Below are 22,646 nucleotides of genomic sequence, written 5' to 3' on the forward strand. Positions count from 1 at the left end.
ATTTTTGAAATCATTGCCTTCTTTTCATATCTTATTTTGTGTATCAGCCAATAAGTTTTCAGATAGCAGCTTTAAATTTATTTTAGTTCTTTTTTAACATTTTATGTTTTCTAACTCAATTTCTGCTTTTAGCCGCTCTCTCTCATTCCTTTCACATTCCTTCAGGAGTTATTTTTTTGGTTTTCACATTTTCCTGAGTTAGATGCTTAATTCATTTATTTTCATTCTTTCATTTTTCTTGATTTAAGTGCTTTAGCTCTATCCCACTTGTGATATGTAGCATTTTTTTCATTATTGCTGTTTTGTAGGAATTTTATAATTTTGTTTTCTCTTTCCTCTTTTCTGTAAGATGTTAGTTTTAACTTTGACATTTTCAAATGCTGATCTTTCTGATAATTATAGATGAGTCTTAGCCCTCTGTAAATATTCTGTATATAGATAGTGCAAGTCTGTAGTTCAGCCAGAGCCTTTGACCCAGGGCACCTCCCAGAATGGCACTTTGTGAGCAATATTTTAAAAATTTTCAGGGGGAGTGATGCTTTATTGGAGGATGTTTATGTTTCTATTGCCAGGTTGCAATTTGAAATGGTGTGTATGCATCTGCTGTATAGTATATTTGATGTTAAAAAGATGCAAAAAAATTATAAATTATAAATACCATTAGAGACAAATTTTAGGTTCTCTTCTAAAGTGCAGTTTATTTAAAATAGAGGTTTATATTTGGGAGAATTTTTTCCTAGGAGCACTGATTAGATATGTATCATCAATAGGAAAGCTTGTGTTCGTGCTATTTGGAGATGTCATCTCAGCTTTCTTAAGAAAGAATTCTGAAAATGTCTTTTTGTGAAATGCAGGAAAAGAGAAAGATTCCTGTATTTCCCAATGGATCTGCCCCCACCTCGGGTGACCCTCCTAAAGAGGCAGCTCATCACGCCGGGCCCGAGCTGCAGAGGACTGGACGGTAGGTACAAATCCTGAAGCTGTGAGGAGAGCTTTTGTGGGGCCAGGGGTTGATGTGATGTACTAGACATAAACATTCTTTTTCTTTCCAAGTATTTGGAACATAGTCTTGTACAATTTTTTTAAGTATATATTTTTAAATGTGCACTATTATATAGGTATATTATGTAAAGGAAAATTACATGCTTTTTAAAACCATTTTAATAGCGTATCTTGGGTTCAAGCTTTAATTTAAAATGAAAATACTGGGCCAGATGATGAGAATACTGCACAGTTATATAGTATGTAGGTTAATCCCCATTGCCTGTACAAAAGGTTCTTGAAAAAGGTGTAGAATCCTATTACAATTTCCAGTACCAAGATAGAGAATTATGGGAACAAAGAGGAATTATAACTAAAGATTTTTCTGTATGTGAAACCCCTTAATTGAACATTCTGTCATGACGTCAGGTCAGAGTAGATAGAAAAACATGATTAAGTGATGATAATGACCTGTGGAAACTTGGTTAGAAAAATTGTTTAAGAAGTTAATTTTTTGAATAAAGAATAGAAATATTGCCAGATGCAAACACTGTCATAAAATGTTTTGTAGAAGTAGACAAATATTGTGCTATTTCCAGAATGTAGAAAATCATGTGGATATTGATGTTCTATTGTCCACTGGTGGTTACTGTGGAACTAGAAGATCTTGAATCTCCAATCTCTGTTTACAAAACCAGGCTATCTTATACAGACACATTATTTGGGATAAAGAGACTTTTGATAAAGTGCCTAAGGGTACTATATATAAGAAAATAAATAACAACTGGCATACTGAATGTAGACTTTAGAGAAACTTAAACTCACAATTAATTCATTCACTAATGTGTTAGTCTCTGAATACAGTAGAGAGTAAGACTCTGTGCTAACAGTGCTTGTTCACACTTTGCCAAATCCTGTAGAGAGGACCCTGTAGACTGAGCAGTGTTAGTCATTGAGAAACACCAGGGCAGGCTCACATTGATTTCAGAGTCACCCCAGAGTCTCACAGAGACATCTGTTAAATAATCAGTTCTTCATCTGATGATGTAGATTCACTTTCTAGATGATCAGTGACACCTTTTATTGCAAGCCGATTCTCCTTGCTGTTAGATTAATTTGTAGGATAACTTGTGCAACCTGTCAGTGTGTGTTTAGGATTGATTTCAGTATTAGCTTAAGAAGAATAAATTAGTTTGGAAAAGCTTGAAAAATCCCAGCATTTGAGAGCTTAAGATGAATTTTTTTCCATCAAGTTTCTTGCAGTAGAGATTTGAATGATTATATATTTTATAAGTCACAAAACCTTTTGGAATTTTTGCTTCAGTCACTGGTATTTGTTGAGTTGCCTGCTATGTCCCAGACAGTGTTTTAGACACAGAAGCATGGCAGTCTCTACTCCTCGCAGAGCTTTTATTTTAGTTAGATGTTTCCAAGTTAAATGTTTTCACAAGTCTGATTAAAAATAAATTGAAATGCTGTGCAAATATACATTTTAATCTACTAATTAAAACTTGGTTTTACTCATATGCACAGTAGTTTGACTACATGTACAGTAAATTAAATTAAAATAGTTTTCAGGTTTGTTTTTGTTTGTTTGTTTGGTTTTTACCTAGATGGAGGTGTTTATGTGATTGAAGTACTAATTTTAAGAGTTATCATTTACTTTACTACTCAGTGCATCTAAGCCGAGCATACTGTGTTCACATTAAAGAGGATTTGGGGACCTAAGATTTGTTAACAGTTGCCACCTTATACTTCTCATGCTTGCTATTAAAATTTAATGATGTGGATAATAGTTAATAGAATTGCTTATGCACATTTTGATGAATGGGATGTTAGATTTTATTTATTTTTATTGTACATTTCCTTGCACCTTTTTGTCCAAAATTACATTTACTCATATAAAATCATTTGCCTATAGTCTTTTGAGTAAATAGTCCATAAATACAGTTGTTTATGTCTCTTTTTACTTAATGAGATCTACCTTCCCTCTATCATCAGTGGATTAGATTAAATTTAGTATATCTTCTACAGTTTATACTATGACTTAAATTGGATTTTAATTTTTGTTGACAAAGCACTAGGTATCAGCAGTCTTTTGTAGCCCATAGTTTTAGTTTGAACTAGCTAGAATCCTCTAGTGTACAGTTTGACGAGTTTCATCTCACCTATTTAGGCTTTTTGGTGGTTTGATACTTGACATCAAAAGGAAAGCACCTTTTTTCTTGAGTGACTTCAAGGATGCATTAAGCCTGCAGTGCCTGGCCTCGATTCTTTTCCTATACTGTGCCTGTATGTCTCCTGTAATCACTTTTGGAGGGCTGCTTGGAGAAGCTACAGAAGGCAGAATAGTGAGTACAAAGATTGGTAGTAGCCAGGCTCTTAGCTCTTCAGAGGCAAGTGTCTGTATGCATTTGTCTCGCAATTCACACTTCTATCTGAGGAGTCTCCCAACAGCACGATTAACCTGTCCCAAAGCAGACTTCCCCCAAAGGTAATTGCTATGGAAAACATGGGGAAGCCATTTGAACAGGAGAAGATGCACAGTTGAGGTAAAAAGAAAAACAATGTTTATCCTGGCTTGCTGGATGAATGGTTTTATAAATTGAGTAAAAGGCTTGCATTTTCTTTGTTGGGGGGAAGGTTGGGGGGAGAACAATTGAACTGATTCTGGGTGGGTCACGGGTGGGGAAATTTACCCAATTTACCAACTTCACTCTGTAAGGCATCATAGGATTATAGTTAGAGCCATATGATTAATATTAACTCGTCAGCCCTGGCTGATAGGCCTGGACTAGATTATTTGGAAGAAGAGAACGTAATGGAAGAAATGATGGATTTTTTCAAGTAGTGTTTAATTTTACTGTTATTAAATCTGTGTGAAAGTAGCCACAGCTTTTGTTTGGAAAATATAATTGAAAGCTTCATCCTTTAATATGACTAAAAGATTTATGTTTTTCTTTTCTTGGTAATAATGTATTAGGAACTGCGGGAGGCGTGATAACTCAACAGAATATCTGGTGTTTTGTAAATCTTAAAAGGCATTGTTTTGTGTATATGTATTTGAATGGCATTTAAATGAGACGATCTGTAATTCTTACATTCCTAAGTGTTTTTTATTTAATTATATTTACTCTCGGAAGAACATTTTTCTTTTAATAGATAAAAGGTTAAAAGCTAAGGAATGATAATTATTCAGTTAAAGTATTTCATGACCTTCACATGAGATAAATCTAACAACTGAAATTTGCTTTCAACTCTCACTTTATTCTGATAGCATTTTCAGATGTTTAGTACATCTTTACCTCATTCTTTAATCATTGTGTGAAAAGTACACATTTTTAGTAAGTTACTTTGTGTGCTGTCACAAATGGTACATGTAACTCTGCTGGTCCCTGTAGAGACGTGTCTTATCTGTTCCCATCATGGAAACACTGCTTCTTTGCTCTTGGACTGTCACTTACCGCCTGCTGACCTCATGATGCTATTTAGTACTGCACGTGTGCAATAGTGTGTTAGACACGGGAGGGCTGTGGCACGTGTCGGTGAGCAGCTGCCTCTTGTTCTCGAGGATCCTAACGTAAGGGGTGAAGATGAGGTAGTTGTATATGTGGTCACTGTGTCATGGTGTGCCGTGCCACATGTGAGTGAGGTAGACTGAGAGTTGTAGCCGTCGAACTAATAGAGACATCAGGAGTATTATGGAGGAAAGTGATACGGAGATGATGTTTGTTTTCAGATGCTTTTTTGGAACTTCAGGTAGAAATGGAGACCCCCGGAGGTGCCGTCCCAGAGTTTGTAGAGTGGTAAAGAGGAGATATAAAGATTGGGAGTCATTCACAGGCACATGAGGGTTGAAACGGAGGATAGATGAGGCTAACTAGGGAAATAATCTGTAGGGAGAGAAGCAGAGGCTAAAAATAGGAAGTTACCGGAATTCGTGGAATGAGAGAGGGATGAGAATGAAGGGTAACATGACCTAGCAAATTAGAAAAAGGAACAATTAGAGCTCCAGGTGAGGAATCGGGATGATGTAATTTTGCAGACAACCCAATGGAGGTTTTGACAAGGAGGAAGGGTTAGCAGCAGCCAGTGCTCAGTGCTGTGCAGCAGAGAGGTGCGTATGTGTGGGGAGGGAGGGAGGGAGGCTTGTGAGGGGTGAAACTGAAATGTCAGTGGGCAGGCGGGGAGACAGTGTAGTGGGCCTGTGATTTCTTTAGAAAAAGAGAATTGTGGAAAAAACAAACAGTTCAAAAATTATAAAAAAAGAAACAAAACAGGTCTGGGCAAAAGAAATATTTGCTTCTAGTGAATGTGGCAATAGGGGAACCCTACTTTTGTGCCTGTCTGCCCCCTCTTAACGTTTATTTTGCCATCTGCTTACTTCTATTCTCAATTTTTTCTTTCTGTTTCTGGGTAAATTCATTCCTCATTGAACTAAGGATTTTATGATGTTTATTCATGGGCAAGGAAACAAAGTTTTTCCATACAGTTAACAAATGTACCATTACTGTGGACACTTCTTCGTCTTGCCAAGAGACAAGTTTATGTGTGTGTATGATCCAGTGTTTATTCTAATAGTTGAGTTATACTTTTATTGCATACTATTATTTTGTGATTTTGATTTTGAAAGATGCTGCTCTCACTGATGACAATTGCTGCCTTTTATTGTGTGCATTCTGTGTGCTAGACCCCATGATAGCTGTTTTCACAAACACCACTTCATTAAGTTCTCCTGGTTACCATCACCCCTATTTAAAAGTGAAAAAGCTTGGGCTCCAAAAACTTAAAGTATGGCCATGGCTGAACAGCTGGTATTCCCCGAGGCAGCCTTTCACTTCAAAATCTGGCTCTGAAGCCCTGCACTCCTGCTCTCTGTGTTCTGCTGTGCTGTGCCGCCCCTCAGTCACAGGGTAGTTGTCAACTCACAACCTTCCTTTCACTGCCTTTACCGACTATGGGCTTCTTCCTTTCTTGATAGTACCTTCCACTTGACTTTGGCGTTTGTGAGTGGTTAACTATCCTTTCCTTTCGGATTCCTCCCCTGTGTCTAATGGCATAGGATACATCACCCCTTACCGTCTCATGCACTAACCAGTTAGCATGTAACGGTGGTGGTGGGACAGATTTTCTCTGAGGTTTTCCTTTTGTCACTTTATCTTCTTTACCATACTTTAATGCCAGTAAGATACTTCCTCATTTACAGTTGCTGTGAATTATTTAAAGAGATTTTTTGTCTATTTGATTTGTTAAGCATTTCAATTTTTGATTGATCAAGTCTATCATATTAGGTAAGTTCTTTAAGATGTGTGGAAAATGGCTCTTTAGAAATCAGTTTGAGAAAGATAGGATTGCATGTTAATTTTTTATTCGTCTTTTTGATGGATTCTTTTTTATAGCACACCATATTGAGCATTTAGTATGCTTTCTATTTTTGTAAGATGAATTACTTAAAACATACGAAATTATTTAAAGTAATATATGCACCTTTGTACCAGTCTTGAGAAATAAAACATCTGTAGATAAAGTTGAAGCCTTTGTATTTCTCTTCCATTTACTCCTACTTCCTTCCTTCCCAGAGTGTTGAGTTTTGAAATTAAGGTTAATTGCAAAATTTTTACTTTCAGTATGCAAAATGAAAGCAATTTTCCCTGTGTATTTAAAATGTGGTATTTGTGATCTTGCATTTTTAAAACTTAAGACTTAAAGTTGTGTTTGCTTTAGAACTGCTTTTGATTAGTGTTTTTATTTTCGTTTGGTTTCCAGATGTCTGACATGTAGGTTAGAGTTAATGTTTATGATGTGTTGCTTTCATTCATGTCTTTTTTCCTTAAACAGAGTGCAATAGAGTCTCTTTTTGGAGCATCATTAACTGGGATTGCCTATTCGTTGTTTGCTGGGCAACCTCTTACAATATTGGGGAGCACAGGTCCAGTTCTAGTATTTGAAAAAATTTTATTTAAATTCTGCAGGTAAGTAGTAGTTATATACTAGTTGCATATGTTTGCATATGTGTGCAATTACATATTGCATTGTTCATTAACTTTATACATTGCATATTTAATAGCTGGAAAAGAATCTGATCAATGTGTGTATTTTGAGCATGTTTTGCACCACTGTGTGGTCAGCCCTACCCTGGACCCTCCACCAACATCCCTATCCCAGTCACTTAGAAATGAGGAAAACAAGATTACCCTTGAGTGTAAAATCAACAGGTTTGTGGAGACAAATACAGCTTACTGTAGTTAGTAGGCGTTGAATTTGGCATGGCGGATACAATTACTTTTGTGAGATAAATGCAGCTGAATATTTTAGCTCGAAACAGCTTGATGCTATTAAACATTCGATTTATCCAACTCCTCTAATTCTGATTATTTGCTCACTAAACCAGCTGATTCTGATTCTAATCTGGCATGTTACATAGGCTTATAGAGAGAGCGTGCAGTGACCTAAGGTATTTAAAACTCCATGACAGTAATTTCTTCTATGAAATTTAAAAAAAAAATCACTTTCTGTGGTTTAATGGTGATGGTGGAAGTTGTGGTGGTGATGGTAGAGACCGTGTGGACAGAGGTGTGATTGCCTAGTGACAACACAGCTTCTGGATATGCAGACGGAGGCAGGTCGAGTTCTTTCCTGTAGACTGACACCTGTCCTTCACTCCTCATGACTGATTTCTGAAGTGAGCCCTACGCTTTTTGAAATATTTACTGCCTAGTAGATTTTTGCTATAAATGTTTTATGTCAGTTTAATGTACTATAATATAACCAACCAGTCTGTTAATAAGAAGCCAGTCCTTAGTTGAAGCCAGAAAAACACACAGAGCTTTCTCTAGTGATTATTTTGTTGTTCTTTAATTCACGGTGTTCTTCAGAAATCTTACTTTTTTATGCTGTTCTGATTGTTTATTATGAACTTTTAAAGTACAAATGCTATTCTGCATGTATATGTTGATCACTTCCACGTTTTTCTTTCTAAACAGAGATTACCACCTTTCTTATCTGTCTTTGCGAACCAGTATTGGTCTTTGGACTTCTTTCTTGTGCATTGTTTTGGTTGCAACAGATGCAAGCAGCCTTGTGTGTTACATTACGCGATTTACAGAGGAGGCTTTTGCAGCTCTCATTTGCATCATATTCATCTATGAGGCTTTGGAGAAGATCTTTCACTTAGGAGAAATATATGCATTTAATATGCACAACAACCTAGATGAACTGACCACCTACTCGTAAGTGTTCTGTTTCCCCCTAATGCTTAGTATTAACATGTGTGTTTGCAGAGATGTTTGAACCTGAGAAAATGGATTTTTGCAATGGGATGCTCCCTCTGAAACTACCAGCTAGTCATTTGGGGGATGACTTTTGTCTGTCTCGTGTGAGATTTTGCCAAAGCACTGAATGGACATAAACACAGTTGGTAAAATTCAGTCGTCGTTATTCACTGAAGTGATTTATCCAAGAGTATGTATTTTGGTCTTCTGTTTGAATTGGCCCATTTAAATTGGATTGTTTGGCAGCTAACTCACCACGTCTTTAAATCAAGCAATTAAATTGGATCTTGTATTCTTTAACCAGTTCTATGTAGTATATATGTATATATTGTTATATACGGCTGCCCCTAGGTATCTGTGAAGGATTGGTTCCAGGACCCCCGGCGGATACCAAAATCCTTGGATGCTCAAATCCCCTGTGTAAAATGGCAGAGTGTTTGTATATAACCTATGCACATCCTCCTGTATAGTTTAAATCATCTCTAGATTACTTATAACACTTAATACGATGTAAATGGTACGTAAATAGTTATTATACTGTATTGTTTAGGGAATAATGACAAGAAAAAAAGTCTGTTTTTTCTTTCCCCTGAATATTCTCGATCCGTGGTTGGTTGAATCCGTGGATGTGGAACCTGCAGATATGGAGAGCTGACTGTATTCTCGTCACATTTTACGTATTCGTTAATGTTTTCGAAGTCTGATAATTTTTATTTAAAGTTGTTTTAAGGTAGAATTTCAGTACACTCTTGTGTGTGCTGTTTTATGGAGTGTTTTCTTTGTGATAAGAGAAAAAGTATGAAAGGAAAATCTTTTTAACTCTAGAATAAAATAGAATTTGAAAAGTCATCTGTACATAGTTACAAAATGTTGGCAAATAATATTCAATTAGAAAGTAAAATCGGCCATTAAAATTGGACGTATCTAGGCAGGTGCCTGTATCTGCCGTCTAGGAACAGTCGTGTATGGTGTAAATTTGTATTTAGCATGTTGTGCGCCGTCAAGTTGATTCTGATTCGTAGAGACCCGGGAGGAGAGTAGAACTGCCCCGTAGGGTTTCCTAGGCTGTCGTCTTTAGGGGAGCAGGCCACCAGGTCTTTTCTCCCACAGAGTGACTGGTGGGTTCTAAGCACCAGCCTTTTGGTTAACAGCCAAGCGCTTAACCACTGTGCCACCAGGGCTCCTTTGATTTGCTCACGTGTAGAAATGTGGTGATTACCAAAAAAGAACAAGGATACAGCTTCCCTCCTTCTACCCACATAAGCCCTAAATCTATGTAATCTCCCCGTTTTCCCTGAATCTTTTCCTCCTTTTCCTCTGCTGTCTCTTCCTGGCCTTCCTTGTATACCCTAAACTTTGATGGACAGTGTGGGAACGGATGTGGGAATTCCTATAAAACATGGACCTATTTCAAAATACTAGTGACGCTTTGATGCCAAAATGTGCTGTCTTCTTTGCTCTTAAACTAGTTGATTTTTTTTAAATCTTACTTTTTGGCTTCTCTCTTTCCCTGCCCTTTTCTCCTCTGACCTTTATAAAGCATGGCTTCTATAGCTAGTGCCAGACAGAGTGCTGTTTCCTTCTGGATAATTAACTGAGTAACTACATGTGAACACCATTTAGCTAAACTCTTCATTGAGTATACATAAGCGCTGTGCTAGGAGCATTACACAATTCATATCCTAGTGTTCCTTAATTCACATATCCCCTTTTGTGTGTGAAGAAATCGAGGCCCCTGGAGGCCTTGGGTCAAAACAAACAAATAAAGCCTGGATTGACACCAAAGGTGATCCTCTGGCCCTTTCTCAAACGGCTTATAATCTAATTGGGAATATTCATATGTTTATTTCTTCTTTTCATTTTTTAAACCCACGTCTAGAGTTTCTTTGCTTAAATATGGGCTTCCAGGTTTTCCAGGCAGTTGAGGTAGTTCTGTGTACGAACTGAACGTTTTCAGCCCTGGCGGCGCAGTGGTTAAGAGCTCAGCTGCTAACCAAAAGGTCAGCAGTTCAAATCCACCAGCTGCTCCTTGGAAACCCTATGGCACAGTTCTGCTCTGTCCTCTAGGGTCTCTGTGAGTCAGAATCGACTCTATTTGGTGTTCACGCAAACATTGTTCTGTTCGTTGTCTCTGTTTATTATTTCCATGTGTTGCAACAGGAGAAAGAAGTTAAGCAGTTAAAAACTACCATATTGTATAATTGCTTTACTAAAATGTAAACATGCAATGCAGGAACCCTACAAATGAATCCTATTCTAATTTCTCAGATGTGTATGTATTGAACCTCCTAACCCTAGCAATGAAACGCTAGAGCTGTGGAAGGAAAAGCACGTAACGGCTCGTAATATTTCCTGGGGAAATCTCACCGTTTCTGTGAGTATATTACAGAATAAAGGATTTTGCAAATATATGTTAACCTGGTTCTTTTCTTTAGCTTTTTCTGATTAGACCTACATTTTCTTCTTCGTCCATGGATATTAATATGTTTTCAGAATACAGTATTGTTGTTCCCAAATAGGAGTTAATCACTTTTTGTCTAACATGCACTAAAAAGATAGGCTGAAAAGAAGGAAGCTGGTAAGGGAGATAAAAATGGACTATATTTGACTTCCAAGATGTAATTATTAAAAAGATGTGACTATACCTCAGGTTTCTGATGCACTTAGATTAGATTGATAAATTCAAAGGAATTGTTGACTAGGATTATGGTTGCACAGACTGGAGTTTACAGTTATATCAGCCTGTATCCAGTTGTCTGTCTATCAGGTCATCTGCTCCAAGCACATCCTAAATGTTTAGAAGCTCATGAGTGCACTGCTCATGCCCTGAATGACTGAGTGAACCTTTTCTGCTTAACTCAGAGAAACTGGTCTGACTCAGACACTAAAGAAAGAAAAAGGGAAAAGACAGAAATATGCAATGAGCATCTCCTCTACTGAATAATTTATTTTTACATACATAATGCGCACCTTCTATGTTTGTTTGCCAACCATTCCCCCCCCCCGTGTTTTTTTTACACGTTGCTATAAAAAATTTAGCATAGCGCACTTACGAAAATACCTTGCGGGGGGCGGCATAGTTGGCAAACAAACATAGATGGCATGGCATGCGTTATTTGCATGAAAATATGGTACTACTATAGATGCTTTGTATTTTGTTGGGAAATGTTGCCTTAGTCCTGGAATATCCCTGTTTTAGACATTTCCCAGGTTGGGAATTAGGAATAAAGATGTAAAGTGATGGCAGCAGTATCAGAATTAGCACTCAGATCCCCTGAGCTTCTCTGGTGCTTTTTATATCATACAAACAACTGTAGGTCATTCCTTTCTCACTATAGATGATAGTTAGCCCCTAACTGTATAATTTGAGGGATATCATCTGAAATTTTATCCCACTGATAATTTAAGGCTGCACTGTCCAGTACAGTAGACATTAACAACATGTCTGTTTAAACTTATATTAACATTAATATAATTATTAATAAAAATTTATTAAAAGTTTCTCAGTCACACTAGCCATGTGGGAAGTGCTCAGTCACTTCACGCAACCACAGGCTGCAGTGCAGATGTATAACAGTTCCCTCACCACAGAAAGTTCCATTGGACAGTGCTGATGTAAAGCATTATGTATCACTAATCCATTTAGATTCATGCTCTACTATTTTGTCTTTTGTAAAGTCATTTTTGTTATGAAAGAGGTAGAGCTAATAGAGTTGTTCAGATGAAAGTGATATTTAAAAAAAACATCTCATGGTGGATGGGTAAGCTGTCTTGTTATTAAAGATGTAAGGCTTTTCAGTGTGTTTCCTTGATAGCCAAAAGGGCCATGATTGTTTGTTTTGTATTTGTGGCTTTTCTTTCTATGACCTGCGTTGTAAATTTGTAGGTTTACCAATCTCGGCACATGGAAGCTGAAGGTTCCCTTTTCTCATTTTATAAACTTGAGTTGTCATTTTGTTAAAATGAGCCTCATTGGAATATAAGAAAGAAAGAAATGGGTTTTAGTGGCATGTACTTTTGTTAATTTCTAGTTGCCTTGCAGTTATTTTTCCCCCAAAAGTAAAATCAAGTAAATATATTTCTATAATGGAATTATACTATGCTATATGATTGATTATCTTAGGTTACTGATTTTGTTAATGGGAGTGTTTTATTAGTCAGTCACTGCTTATGATCCCATGCTGTAATCCCAACGCCTTGGATTGAGTCAGAATATAGGTGTCTGTAGTATTCAGTACATACACAGTGGATGCTCATTACGTGTTTTTGTCCTTTTCCTTAGTGCTTGAGTCAGTTTTTATTGCTGATTTGAGTTCTTATTCAGCATTGTAAAAAGGCAGAGTAGAATTTCTTGTCTACTTTTTGTATTAAACCACTTGTTAAGAAGTAAAGAGAGTAAAACTCTGGACCAGCAAGAGGAAACATTTGCGAATTAATATACTTACCATGATTCTTTCACTAGAGGAAATATGGGGTTGAAAGAAAGGAGTGTATGAAAGAACTTGGCAAAATACTGTATTTGAGTGATTTAAGATGCACATTTTTGTGAAGTGGTAATGTCTCTGAACTCATATGTCCTACAACTGATGATGTGTTAAATAGTTGATGAGGCAGTGTTTTTTCTTTCTGAGTGAAACGTAATGGTGTGTCTTAAAATCAGCATCTTAGCATCTTAGAGTCAATGAAGTTCATGAGTAATTTATTAGATATTTGAGAACTCTCTCCATCCTCTCTTTGTTTTTTCTTTTCTTTCTTTTTTCCAGGAATGTAAAACCTTTCATGGTGTGTTTGTAGGATCCGCTTGCAGTCATCATGGACCTTATATTCCAGATGTGCTCTTTTGGTGTGTCATCTTATTTTTTACAACATTTTTTCTGTCTTCATTCCTCAAGCAATTTAAGACCAAGCGTTATTTTCCTACCAAGGTAATTGGGAGTTCCAGTTAATATTCATGTTTTTAGTTTTTATTTTCTTAGTTTTTTTTAAAACATTAATATATTTTTTAAAGTTAATAGTTATCTAGTGCTGCTATAACAGAAATACAAGTGGGTGGTGTTTCAGTAACATTAACAGATGCAGCCCATTCCCAAATGGGATTACTGTATTTTTATGCAGATAACACAAGTCTTCTGCATTTGTTTGCCTGCTGAGCCCTCCCCGATGAAGTATTTTCATAAGAGCCCCGTGCTAATTTTTTTTATAGCAACTTGTGGAAGAGGATTGCCATGGGTTCCTTACAGGGGGTGGGGGAGAGTGTGGCTGGCAACAAATGAGGAAGGTGCACATTGTTTGTGTGAAAATAATGGTATCACCGCAAGCATAAAGGTTAGGATTTATAACATGTATTTTTTGGGGGATACGGTTCAATCCATTACATTCTATCTTTGGCCCCCAAACTTCAGTACTTCCCACATTGCATTCACCCCGTCACATCGTCCCAAAGTCTGAAATCAACTCCAAGTCCAAAAGCTCATCTTCTGAATTATTTAAATCAAAGACGGGTGAGGCGTTAGGCACATTCCATCCTGGGGCCAAATTCCTGTTTATCTGAGAACCTATGAAATTTAGAATTCTGTCTCAGTTATCTAGTGCTGCTGTGACAGAAATATCACAGGTGGGTGGCTTTAACAAACAGAAACTTATATTCTCACAGTTTATGAGGCTAGAAGTCCAAATTCAGGGTGCCGGCTCTAGGGGAAGGCTTGCTCTCTCTGTTGGCTCTGGAGGAACGTACTTGTCTTTTCTGAGCTTTTGCTCCTGGGTGATTTTCATGTGGCTTGGCATCTCTCTTGCCCCGTCTCTACTTCTCTTGCCTGTTTAATTTCTTTTATATCAAAGATACTGACTAAAGATACACCCCGCACTAATCCCGTTCCATTGACATAACAAAGACAACCCATTTTCAGATGGGATTATAACCACAGGCGTAGAGGCTAGGATTTACAGCACATATTTTGGGGGGACACAGTTCAATTCAGAACAATATGCCAAATAGTTATGAGAAGTTATTCATAGTGGGAGATGTGTAATATATGTCTGAGCTCGCAGTAGAAAAATGACGGTACTGTGAGAGATGGTAGGTTGTGAAATGTATTACCTTTTAAGAAAGAATTAGATAGAAATGTATTTCCCTGATAGATTTTCACTAATTGAAATCCCCATTCATACTTCTAGTGGCATATTTTAGTTGTGAAAGGTGTAGATTCTTTAGAAAGGACACACAGTATTTCTATGTTTGTATTAACACGATGCCTTTCCCATAGGTGCGATCCACAATCAGTGACTTTGCTGTATTTCTTACAATAGTGATCATGGTTGTAATTGACTACCTTGTAGGAGTTCCGTCCCCTAAACTGCATGTTCCTGAAAAGTTTGAGGTAAGGCTTAAAACACGTGGCTGTTTGTTACAGGGAATACCAAACGAATGGGGGACGCTGCCCCCTAAGTAGTTATTTTAAAAATATGTATGATCTCTTTGAAGAACTGATGCTCTGAAAGGAAATACTATATATATATGTACATATATAGATCTATATATATTTCTCACATGTATAAAAAAAAAATGACATGTTCGAAAGGGACAAGTAAGTCTATTTAGGAAATAAGCCAGAGGGTGTGAAAGCTAGTTCATCAGGGAAAGTGAATGAAAATAAGCACAGTGAAGAGATGGGTGCCATTTCCAAAACGTGACCCTTCTCACAGCTCTGGAATTCTTGATGTACCTTCCAGGGAAAAGCAAACAGCTTTTATTCCTTTGTAAAGAAGTAACTCAAACTGGACTTGGTCAAAGTGGCAAGGAGACCCTGTTAGAGTTTCTAGAAGGGTGATGTATCTGACAGTAATTGGAAAACTCCATGTAACATTTTCTGGCAGAATCAGGAGAGACTCAAATGTGTTATTTTACAAGAAAAATAATATTTAATCCAAACATCTACTTGAGTCCTTTGCTTTCTTTCACAGTCATCATATGCGTAGTATACAATCCAGTGACTGTTTTCTAAATGGAAGACAGTAGCTTTTGAATAGTTGCTATCTTGGAATTGTTTTTATAGTGAAGTAATTACAGTTATATATATGTATAGATGTAGATATATATACATATATATAATTTCTTTCTGTATTTCTCCCCCCTCCTTTATAACTTCTCTCCCTTTGTTTTCATCCCTTCCCCTCTGTTTATCATCGTATAGTGAAAGGGAAAACTCATTTTGAGTGGTGTCACTGCTTACAAGCAAATTATCTGACTTTCTTTAGAATCAGAGGGTTTAAAGGGAATCAGAAATAAGAAATATAATGAAGATAATTTTAGTCTGTTTTGCCTTTCACAGAACAACAAAATATCAAAAAATATATTATTTTTAAAAGCTGTGGCCTCGAGTAGGGTACATGGGTGGAAAACGATTCAGCAAAAATACTACTGTGTGAACTTTACTGTGTCGATAACCAATAGTCATATAAAATGCGAATGACCCTAGAGTCATTGGGTGTATCACTAGTCTGCAGGGTCCCTAAAGCAGTTTAGGAATTGATCTAGTAGGTAGACTGATTTCACCGCATGTAAAGTACGTAGGAGCATGCTGAAATGACACCCTACCTCACTTACCTATTCCCGCATGACACACCTCCCCAGAACGTAATGCCTTTAAACAATAGCCCTGTATTCATAATTCTGGGCAGTGAGGCCCGGCCTCAGCTGGGTAGTGGTCTGGTCTGAGGTCTCATGCAGCTGCAGTAACCTGGGGGCTCTGTGGGGGCAGCACGGCCTCATTCACATGGCTAGAACAGAAGCAGAAGTTAGAGCAGAAGCTCCCAGGTTTCTTGAGATTGAGGCTCAGAAATCACAGTGTCACTTTGGCCTCATTCTCTGGGTTAGCCATCGGGTCATCCCAGATACCAGGAGAGGGGAAATAGACTCTACCTCCTCATGGAAGGAAACCCTGGTGGCACAGTGGTTAAGAGCTATACCTGCTAACCACAAGGTTGGCAGTTTGAATCCACCAGGTGCTCCTGGGAAACTCTGTGGGGCAGTTCTACTCTGTCCTGTAGGGTCACTATGAGTTGGAATTGACTTGATGGCAATGGGTTTAGTTTGTTTGGTTTTCTGCATGGAAAGAGTGGCTAAGTCACATTGCAGAGGGTCATGCTTCTAAGGATGGGTAATTTGCTGTGGCCATCTTTGCAAATAATTCATCCTGCAACCCAAAACGTAATCCAGTTCTTTCCAATACCTTGGCATTTCTTGGACTAGATCTAGTCTGTGCTTTGGAAATTTTGTGCAAGGGAGGAAGAAAACTTTTTCTTAATATCTTTAATTTTTTTAACAGCCCACTTACCCAAATAGAGGCTGGATCATAAGCCCATTGGGAGAAAATCCTTGGTGGACCTTACTGATAGCTGCTATTCCAGCTCTGCTTTGTACCATTCTCATCTTCATGGATCAGCAAATTACAGCTGTAATCATAAACAGAAAGGAGCACAAATTGAAGGTAATTTTTTTTATTTTGCTCTGTCATTATAACTTCTTCAGGGGTTTGGAGTATTTTCATAATGACTGGAATGAAGATATAAGAGGAAAATTTGTTTTCCTCCCTATTAATTGTATAGAGTTTTAACCGGAAAGAACAATTTAGACTTACAAGCACTCATACTCATTTTACTTTTCAGAAAGGAGCCGGCTATCATCTTGATTTGCTCATGGTTGGTGTTATGCTGGGAGTTTGCTCTGTCATGGGACTTCCATGGTTTGTGGCTGCAACAGTGTTGTCAATAAGTCATGTCAACAGCTTAAAAGTTGAATCTGAATGTTCTGCTCCAGGGGAACAACCCAAGTTTTTGGGGATTCGTGAACAACGGGTTACAGGGCTAATTATTTTTATTCTAATGGGCCTCTCTGTGTTCATGACTTCAGTACTAAAGGTAAAATCTCTTTATTATGCTGTTTTAAAATCTTCTTTATCATAAAGTTTATACTTCGTTATATAAAGCCGAAACATTAAAATAAACTGAATATCTAAAATTAGTTTCATTTTGTAGGATTTACTTGGGAAATACTATTTTGATACGAGTTTTAGTATAGTGGGTCTGTCTATTTTAAACATAATGTGAGAGAGTGGTAGTAAAGACTGTATCTAGTTTCAAAAGGAGTGAATCCGTGGTTAGTTACCATCTGAAAGGATAATATACCCAGAGGATTTTGTGGGCATGTTAGAGGAAGCAATATTGAAGGATGGGTGAAACTCAGTTATTTGATGAAAATGTAAAAATAGTATTGCTCTTAATTAAATTCATGCCTTCTTCCTGATATACTAAGTGAAAGAAAAGTAATAAACACTCATTAGAAAACCAAACAAAAACAGCTAATGTTATCAGTGAAGCATATAAGAAATTATACTTTGTTAATCATCTTTTAGTCACATCTGATTTTTCACTAAACATTTTCTACTGAATCTAGTGATTTTTAAAAAAAAATAAACTATAACCATAGCTAATGTAGCTAAGTATCTAATTAATCTGAAATTTATAAACACTTTTCATTTTGTAAACACCTCGGCCTCCTTTCATGGACTTTTTTTAATCAACCACCTGATTCTAAAATGCTGGAGTACTTTGTGTGTTGTTAAGCTCTGGGGCAGCAATAGCAAATAGAATACATTGTTGTCTCCCCTTTAGGATTTGGCAGTTTGGTTGGTGAAACAGTTAGGTAGATGGGAAATTTCAGTAGAGGGTGGTAAGTGCAGGGCTAGGAACACTTGGGGACAAGAGGGGAAATTTTTAGTGCCTTCTTATGGGGATGTATTTCCCTACTGATGAAGGTTGTCATTTATGTTTTTAAAGTAGTTTGATTTTTTTTTAGTATTAACTGCATGTAGTAGAAAATAGAATATGAAGAAAGTTCTGAAATGAAAAGTTAGCCCCCCAGTTTCCCTCACTTCCAAAACCAGCTCTCCAGAGGTAAACTCTTTTTCTTCTTTGCTTGTTTTCAGTTGTTCTGGTGGAGGGAAAAAAAAAACCTCCTTGCCATCATGTCGATTGTTTTTTCTATTATATACGTATATATATATATAGTGAGCCCTGGTGGCTCAGTGGTTAAGCACTCGGCTGCTAACCGAAAGATTGGCAGCTTGAAACCACCAGCTGCTCTGCGCGAGAAAGATGTGACAGTCTGCTTCTGTAAAGATTACAGCCTTGGAGGTCCTATGGGGTAGTTCTACTCTGTAGGGTTGCTATGAGTCAGAATTGAGTCGACAGCAATAGGATAGATGGATGAGTGGATGGAACCACCACTCATCTGTCAGTTTGTCTTACTGTAGCGGCTTGCTATATGTGTATGTGTATGTGTATGTGTGTATATATATATGTACACACATTTACATATATATTTTATATATGTATATATAAAATCCACATAAAAAGTTTTGTGAGGGGCTTCTCATAACTTTCGAAGAGTATAAAGGGATCCTGAGACTGTAAAACATTGGTCTTTGACTTCCATGTTATGTCTTTTGTGAGGAGTTTATTACACTTAAGTATCTTCCATCTCCCCCCTCCCTTACAACCCCTGCTTTCTGTTGGCTATTTTTTAAGTTTTATTATTATTGTGAAGGTTACTAATATTTATGTTCTGTGCTGTTATTAGACTTCCCATGCTTTTTCTCTAAGTTAAATTATACAAATGTAAACCCTGTAGGAACACATAAGCAATACTGTGATGATAGAAATATTCTCTGAAGTGTGATTGGTCTGTGTGGAGGCAGAAATATACCTTATTTCACTGTGTTCCTACTGCTTAAAGGATTACACTCCAAGCCTCAAGACCCAATAAATTTTCTTAATATCTGTGAACTTCCCTTCTTAAAGATTGTTTATGCGGGTTCCACTTTTTCTTGGGTTCCTTTTTTGTATTGGTAAAAGAGCTCCATAAATTTTTTTTTAAACATATAGTACCATGGGTCATAAACTTTCAGAATTTTTGCGCGTTTCAGAATGTCTTTATTTACTCTTTCATTTGATCAATAGTTGGATGTAGATTTCAAAGTTTGAAATAATTTTCCTTTGGGCCTTAAAGTCATTGTTTCATTGTTTTCTAGACACCAGTGTTCCTAATGAGAATTCTGATATCTATTTCGTTTTTGTGCCTTTGGAGTATTTTTTTTTTTTTCCTTTCTGAAAGCTACTCAGATTTTCTTTCTACTCCTGGTGTTCTGAAATTTCACCGTTTAGATAGGTAGCTTAGGTAAGTAGGCAGATGGATAGATGGGGACTTTTCACTTACCCAGCTTGTCTCCCTGTGAGTCATTTTAATCTGGAAACTTGGGCCTTCGGCTTGGTGAGTTTCCCATTGTTTGTTGCCTTTCCTCTGTTCCTTCTGGATCTGTTCTCACATTCCTCTCCCCCGCCCTCTCTTCACTACTACAGGAAATTCCTTCCATTTTCCATATCGTTATATTGGTCTTTAGTCTAATCGAAGCCACCATTCTAAATTGTTTTATTATTTTGATAGTTATATGTTTAGTATACAGGAGATTTTTTTGGTTCTGATTATTCTTTTTTCCTAGTATTCTGAAACTGCTTTATGGATAAAATTCTCTTGGAGTTCCCTGAGATTATTGATTAGATATTTTGTAACCTATTTCCTTCTCTTGTGAATTATTTCTTTTTCTGACAGAGTCTTTAGGACGGATGTACTAGGCTGGTTAGCACAGAGGTAGTGGACGTGGGTGTCCTCTACAGTTGTTAGGTCTGTTTTCCTTATGGGTCTCAATCTTGAGTCAGAATGCTTATTGTGGTTTTTGAGTAAATGGATGGGGCCTGTTGATAGCCAGGCTTTTTGGTAGGGTGTCTGGGCATGGACTATCTGGGATCCTCAAAACTGCCAAAGTGATCAGGACTTCATTCTGGGAGTGGAGTTCAATTATTATATTCAGTAAGTGGTACTGTATATAACATTCATTGTTGAGGGTAGTGATGGTAATAATGGCAGCTAACATATTTTGAGTGGTTGACATACACTAGGTGCTTTTCTGAGTGTTTTGTATGTTTGAAGTCATTTAATCTTTATGAGAATCCGATGTGGAAACTGAAACACCGAGAGGAGAAGGATGCCTAAGGGCTGAGTTTTGAAAGCAAGTAGTTTACGGGGTCGATGCCCTTAACCTCTGAACATTTACCTTCTTGGGAAGGAACACTTAGGAGATGAACAGTTTTCAAGGAGGTTATTTTTTTAAATTAGCATTTTCCTTTTTATAGAAGGATCTATAAAATCTTTCTATAAAAAGATCTAGTCGGTCTAGTCTTCGTCACTAAAAAATCTAATTTGATCACCATAGATGCTTACCATGTTTTTATGTATTTATTACCATGAAATTATTTTAGTAACATGAGTTCTATTTGTGTCTTTTTACTTTCAGTTTATTCCAATGCCTGTTCTGTATGGTGTTTTCCTTTATATGGGAGTTTCCTCATTAAAAGGAATCCAGGCAAGTCCTTAGTTTAATGATTTTATAGAAAAACTTATAAATATTTTAAACTTGCAAAGATTGTTCTTATGATAGTAGCAATTTATTCTTGACCCTTTGATACTTTGGGAGCAGGTTCGTTTTCTAACTGGTGACTTCAAATCCACATTTGCCAAGTGATTGTTGCTTACTGCACTTTTTTTTCCGCTAGAGAATGAGGTCATGAACTGGATATGGTCCTTACCAAATTTCATTGAAGACGGTATAGAAGAGGGAGGAAGAATCAAAAATAATCGGGATGGGAAAAGAATTACTGTTTTTAACATGTAGGACAGCAATTTCAGTGCTTTAAAAAGAAAAAGTAGATATTAGTTTCTAACAAAAAATAGTAATACCTGCCGTTTTTATGGCACAATACAGTTCATAAAACCTAGCACAAAAATTATTTTTTGATATCTTCCAGACAGCATAGGAAAACAGCAAGGGAAGATATCCTAATTTTGTAAATCAAGAAATGGAGAAATAGACCTACTGAAGGTTGTTAGCTAAGTAAGCAACAGAGCCAGAGCTAGAACCCAATGCTTTCACTACTGGGTGTTGTCTTATTTATAATACTTCCTGGAAAACAACCAGATACAGCCTGTTAAGATTTGTATGACTCCAATTTTAGTTTAAAACATTTAGATCATATAGCTCAGTTGACACCACGTTTTTGTAAGCGACCCTGCTATTACGAAAAGCATGTTGTCCAAGGTTGTCAGCTCGCGGCTGGTGGCTTACGAGGGTTCTCCAAGGCAGTGTCTTTATTTTTTGAACACAGTCCAGGATCTGCTGTTCATTGGTCAAGCACAATCTCATTATCTCACTTGGTTTTTACAATTTTGTGAGGTGGGTAGAGCTGATCTTATCCTCAAGTTATAAATGAGGAAATTAAAGCTCCAAAAGACCAAGAAATTTGCTCATAGTTTTATTTTCAGTGAGCAAAGAATTGGTAATTGATACCTCATGTTATTTTCATAGAATTGGGAAGGTTTGACTTGGAAAAAACTTTATAAATCATTCGAGTTGTGATTCTTGTATTGTACGTATTAGAAAATAAGTTCAAACATTATATGGTGCTTGCATTTGATTATAACAGATAAATTTATCTAAACATTGTAATCCCCGAAATTAATACATTTTAGCTTGGGTCTTCTTTTAAATTAATTGCATTAATTTCTGATTAATTAGGATTTTCTTCCTTGGATCCATAAAATATTTCTATGCTGAAATATTCTCCTGTACAGTCAGACCATATCAAGGAAATTACAGTTTGAATTTAATAACACAAAAATCCTAAAGTAGCATATAATTTCTTTTCCTAAATAGCAGAAATAGTATTTTCATTGAAAACTTTTTCTTGTTTTTCTATTCTGTTTATAGTTTTTTGACCGCATAAAATTATTTGGAATGCCCGCGAAGCATCAGCCTGATCTGATCTATCTTCGCTACGTGCCGCTCTGGAAGGTCCATATTTTCACAGTCATTCAGCTCACTTGTCTGGTTCTTCTGTGGGTGATAAAAGCTTCATCTGCTGCGGTCGTTTTTCCCATGATGGTAAGATTTTTTTTTTTCCCCAGACATATTTTGTCGTTAATTAATATTTTTGTGTTTTGATAGTAATTTTTTATTAATATTTACAGTTGACTTTGACAAAAGGAATAGCCCGTTTTAAGCACCTTGGGTGTTTGGGACTTAAGATTAGTTGTTTCCAGCTATAAACCAGTGGTTTTGCCAACGGAACTTTCTTGTCATTTTTTTTTTTTTAAGTCCTTGGGATATAGAACTCAGTGTTTTATCTTTAAATGACTTCAGAGTTTAGGAAGCTTACGGAACAAACGTGATAGCCACATGTCAACAGTAAAACAGCCAGAAGAACATGGTTTCTTTTCCTGGGTAT

General features: G+C 36.8%; 1 protein-coding gene across 1 annotated transcript in view; it reads left to right on the forward strand.

Annotated features, from left to right (window-relative positions):
* The window catches only part of SLC4A7 (solute carrier family 4 member 7), an 82,094-nt gene that overhangs the window by 43,923 nt on the left and 15,525 nt on the right, over nucleotides 1-22,646 (forward strand). The window contains exons 10-20 of the mRNA XM_023732207.1: nucleotides 855-961; nucleotides 3,158-3,332; nucleotides 6,820-6,953; nucleotides 7,965-8,210; nucleotides 10,521-10,626; nucleotides 13,016-13,177; nucleotides 14,516-14,629; nucleotides 16,577-16,738; nucleotides 16,917-17,168; nucleotides 20,660-20,728; nucleotides 22,130-22,303. Of these exons, the coding sequence (XP_023587975.1) occupies nucleotides 855-961; nucleotides 3,158-3,332; nucleotides 6,820-6,953; nucleotides 7,965-8,210; nucleotides 10,521-10,626; nucleotides 13,016-13,177; nucleotides 14,516-14,629; nucleotides 16,577-16,738; nucleotides 16,917-17,168; nucleotides 20,660-20,728; nucleotides 22,130-22,303 (1,701 nt within the window). The remainder of the gene's footprint in view (nucleotides 1-854; nucleotides 962-3,157; nucleotides 3,333-6,819; nucleotides 6,954-7,964; nucleotides 8,211-10,520; nucleotides 10,627-13,015; nucleotides 13,178-14,515; nucleotides 14,630-16,576; nucleotides 16,739-16,916; nucleotides 17,169-20,659; nucleotides 20,729-22,129; nucleotides 22,304-22,646) is intronic.

This window comes from Trichechus manatus, unplaced genomic scaffold, assembly GCF_000243295.1.
Source record: "Trichechus manatus latirostris isolate Lorelei unplaced genomic scaffold, TriManLat1.0 scaffold00049, whole genome shotgun sequence".
Lineage (NCBI taxonomy): Eukaryota > Metazoa > Chordata > Mammalia > Sirenia > Trichechidae > Trichechus > Trichechus manatus.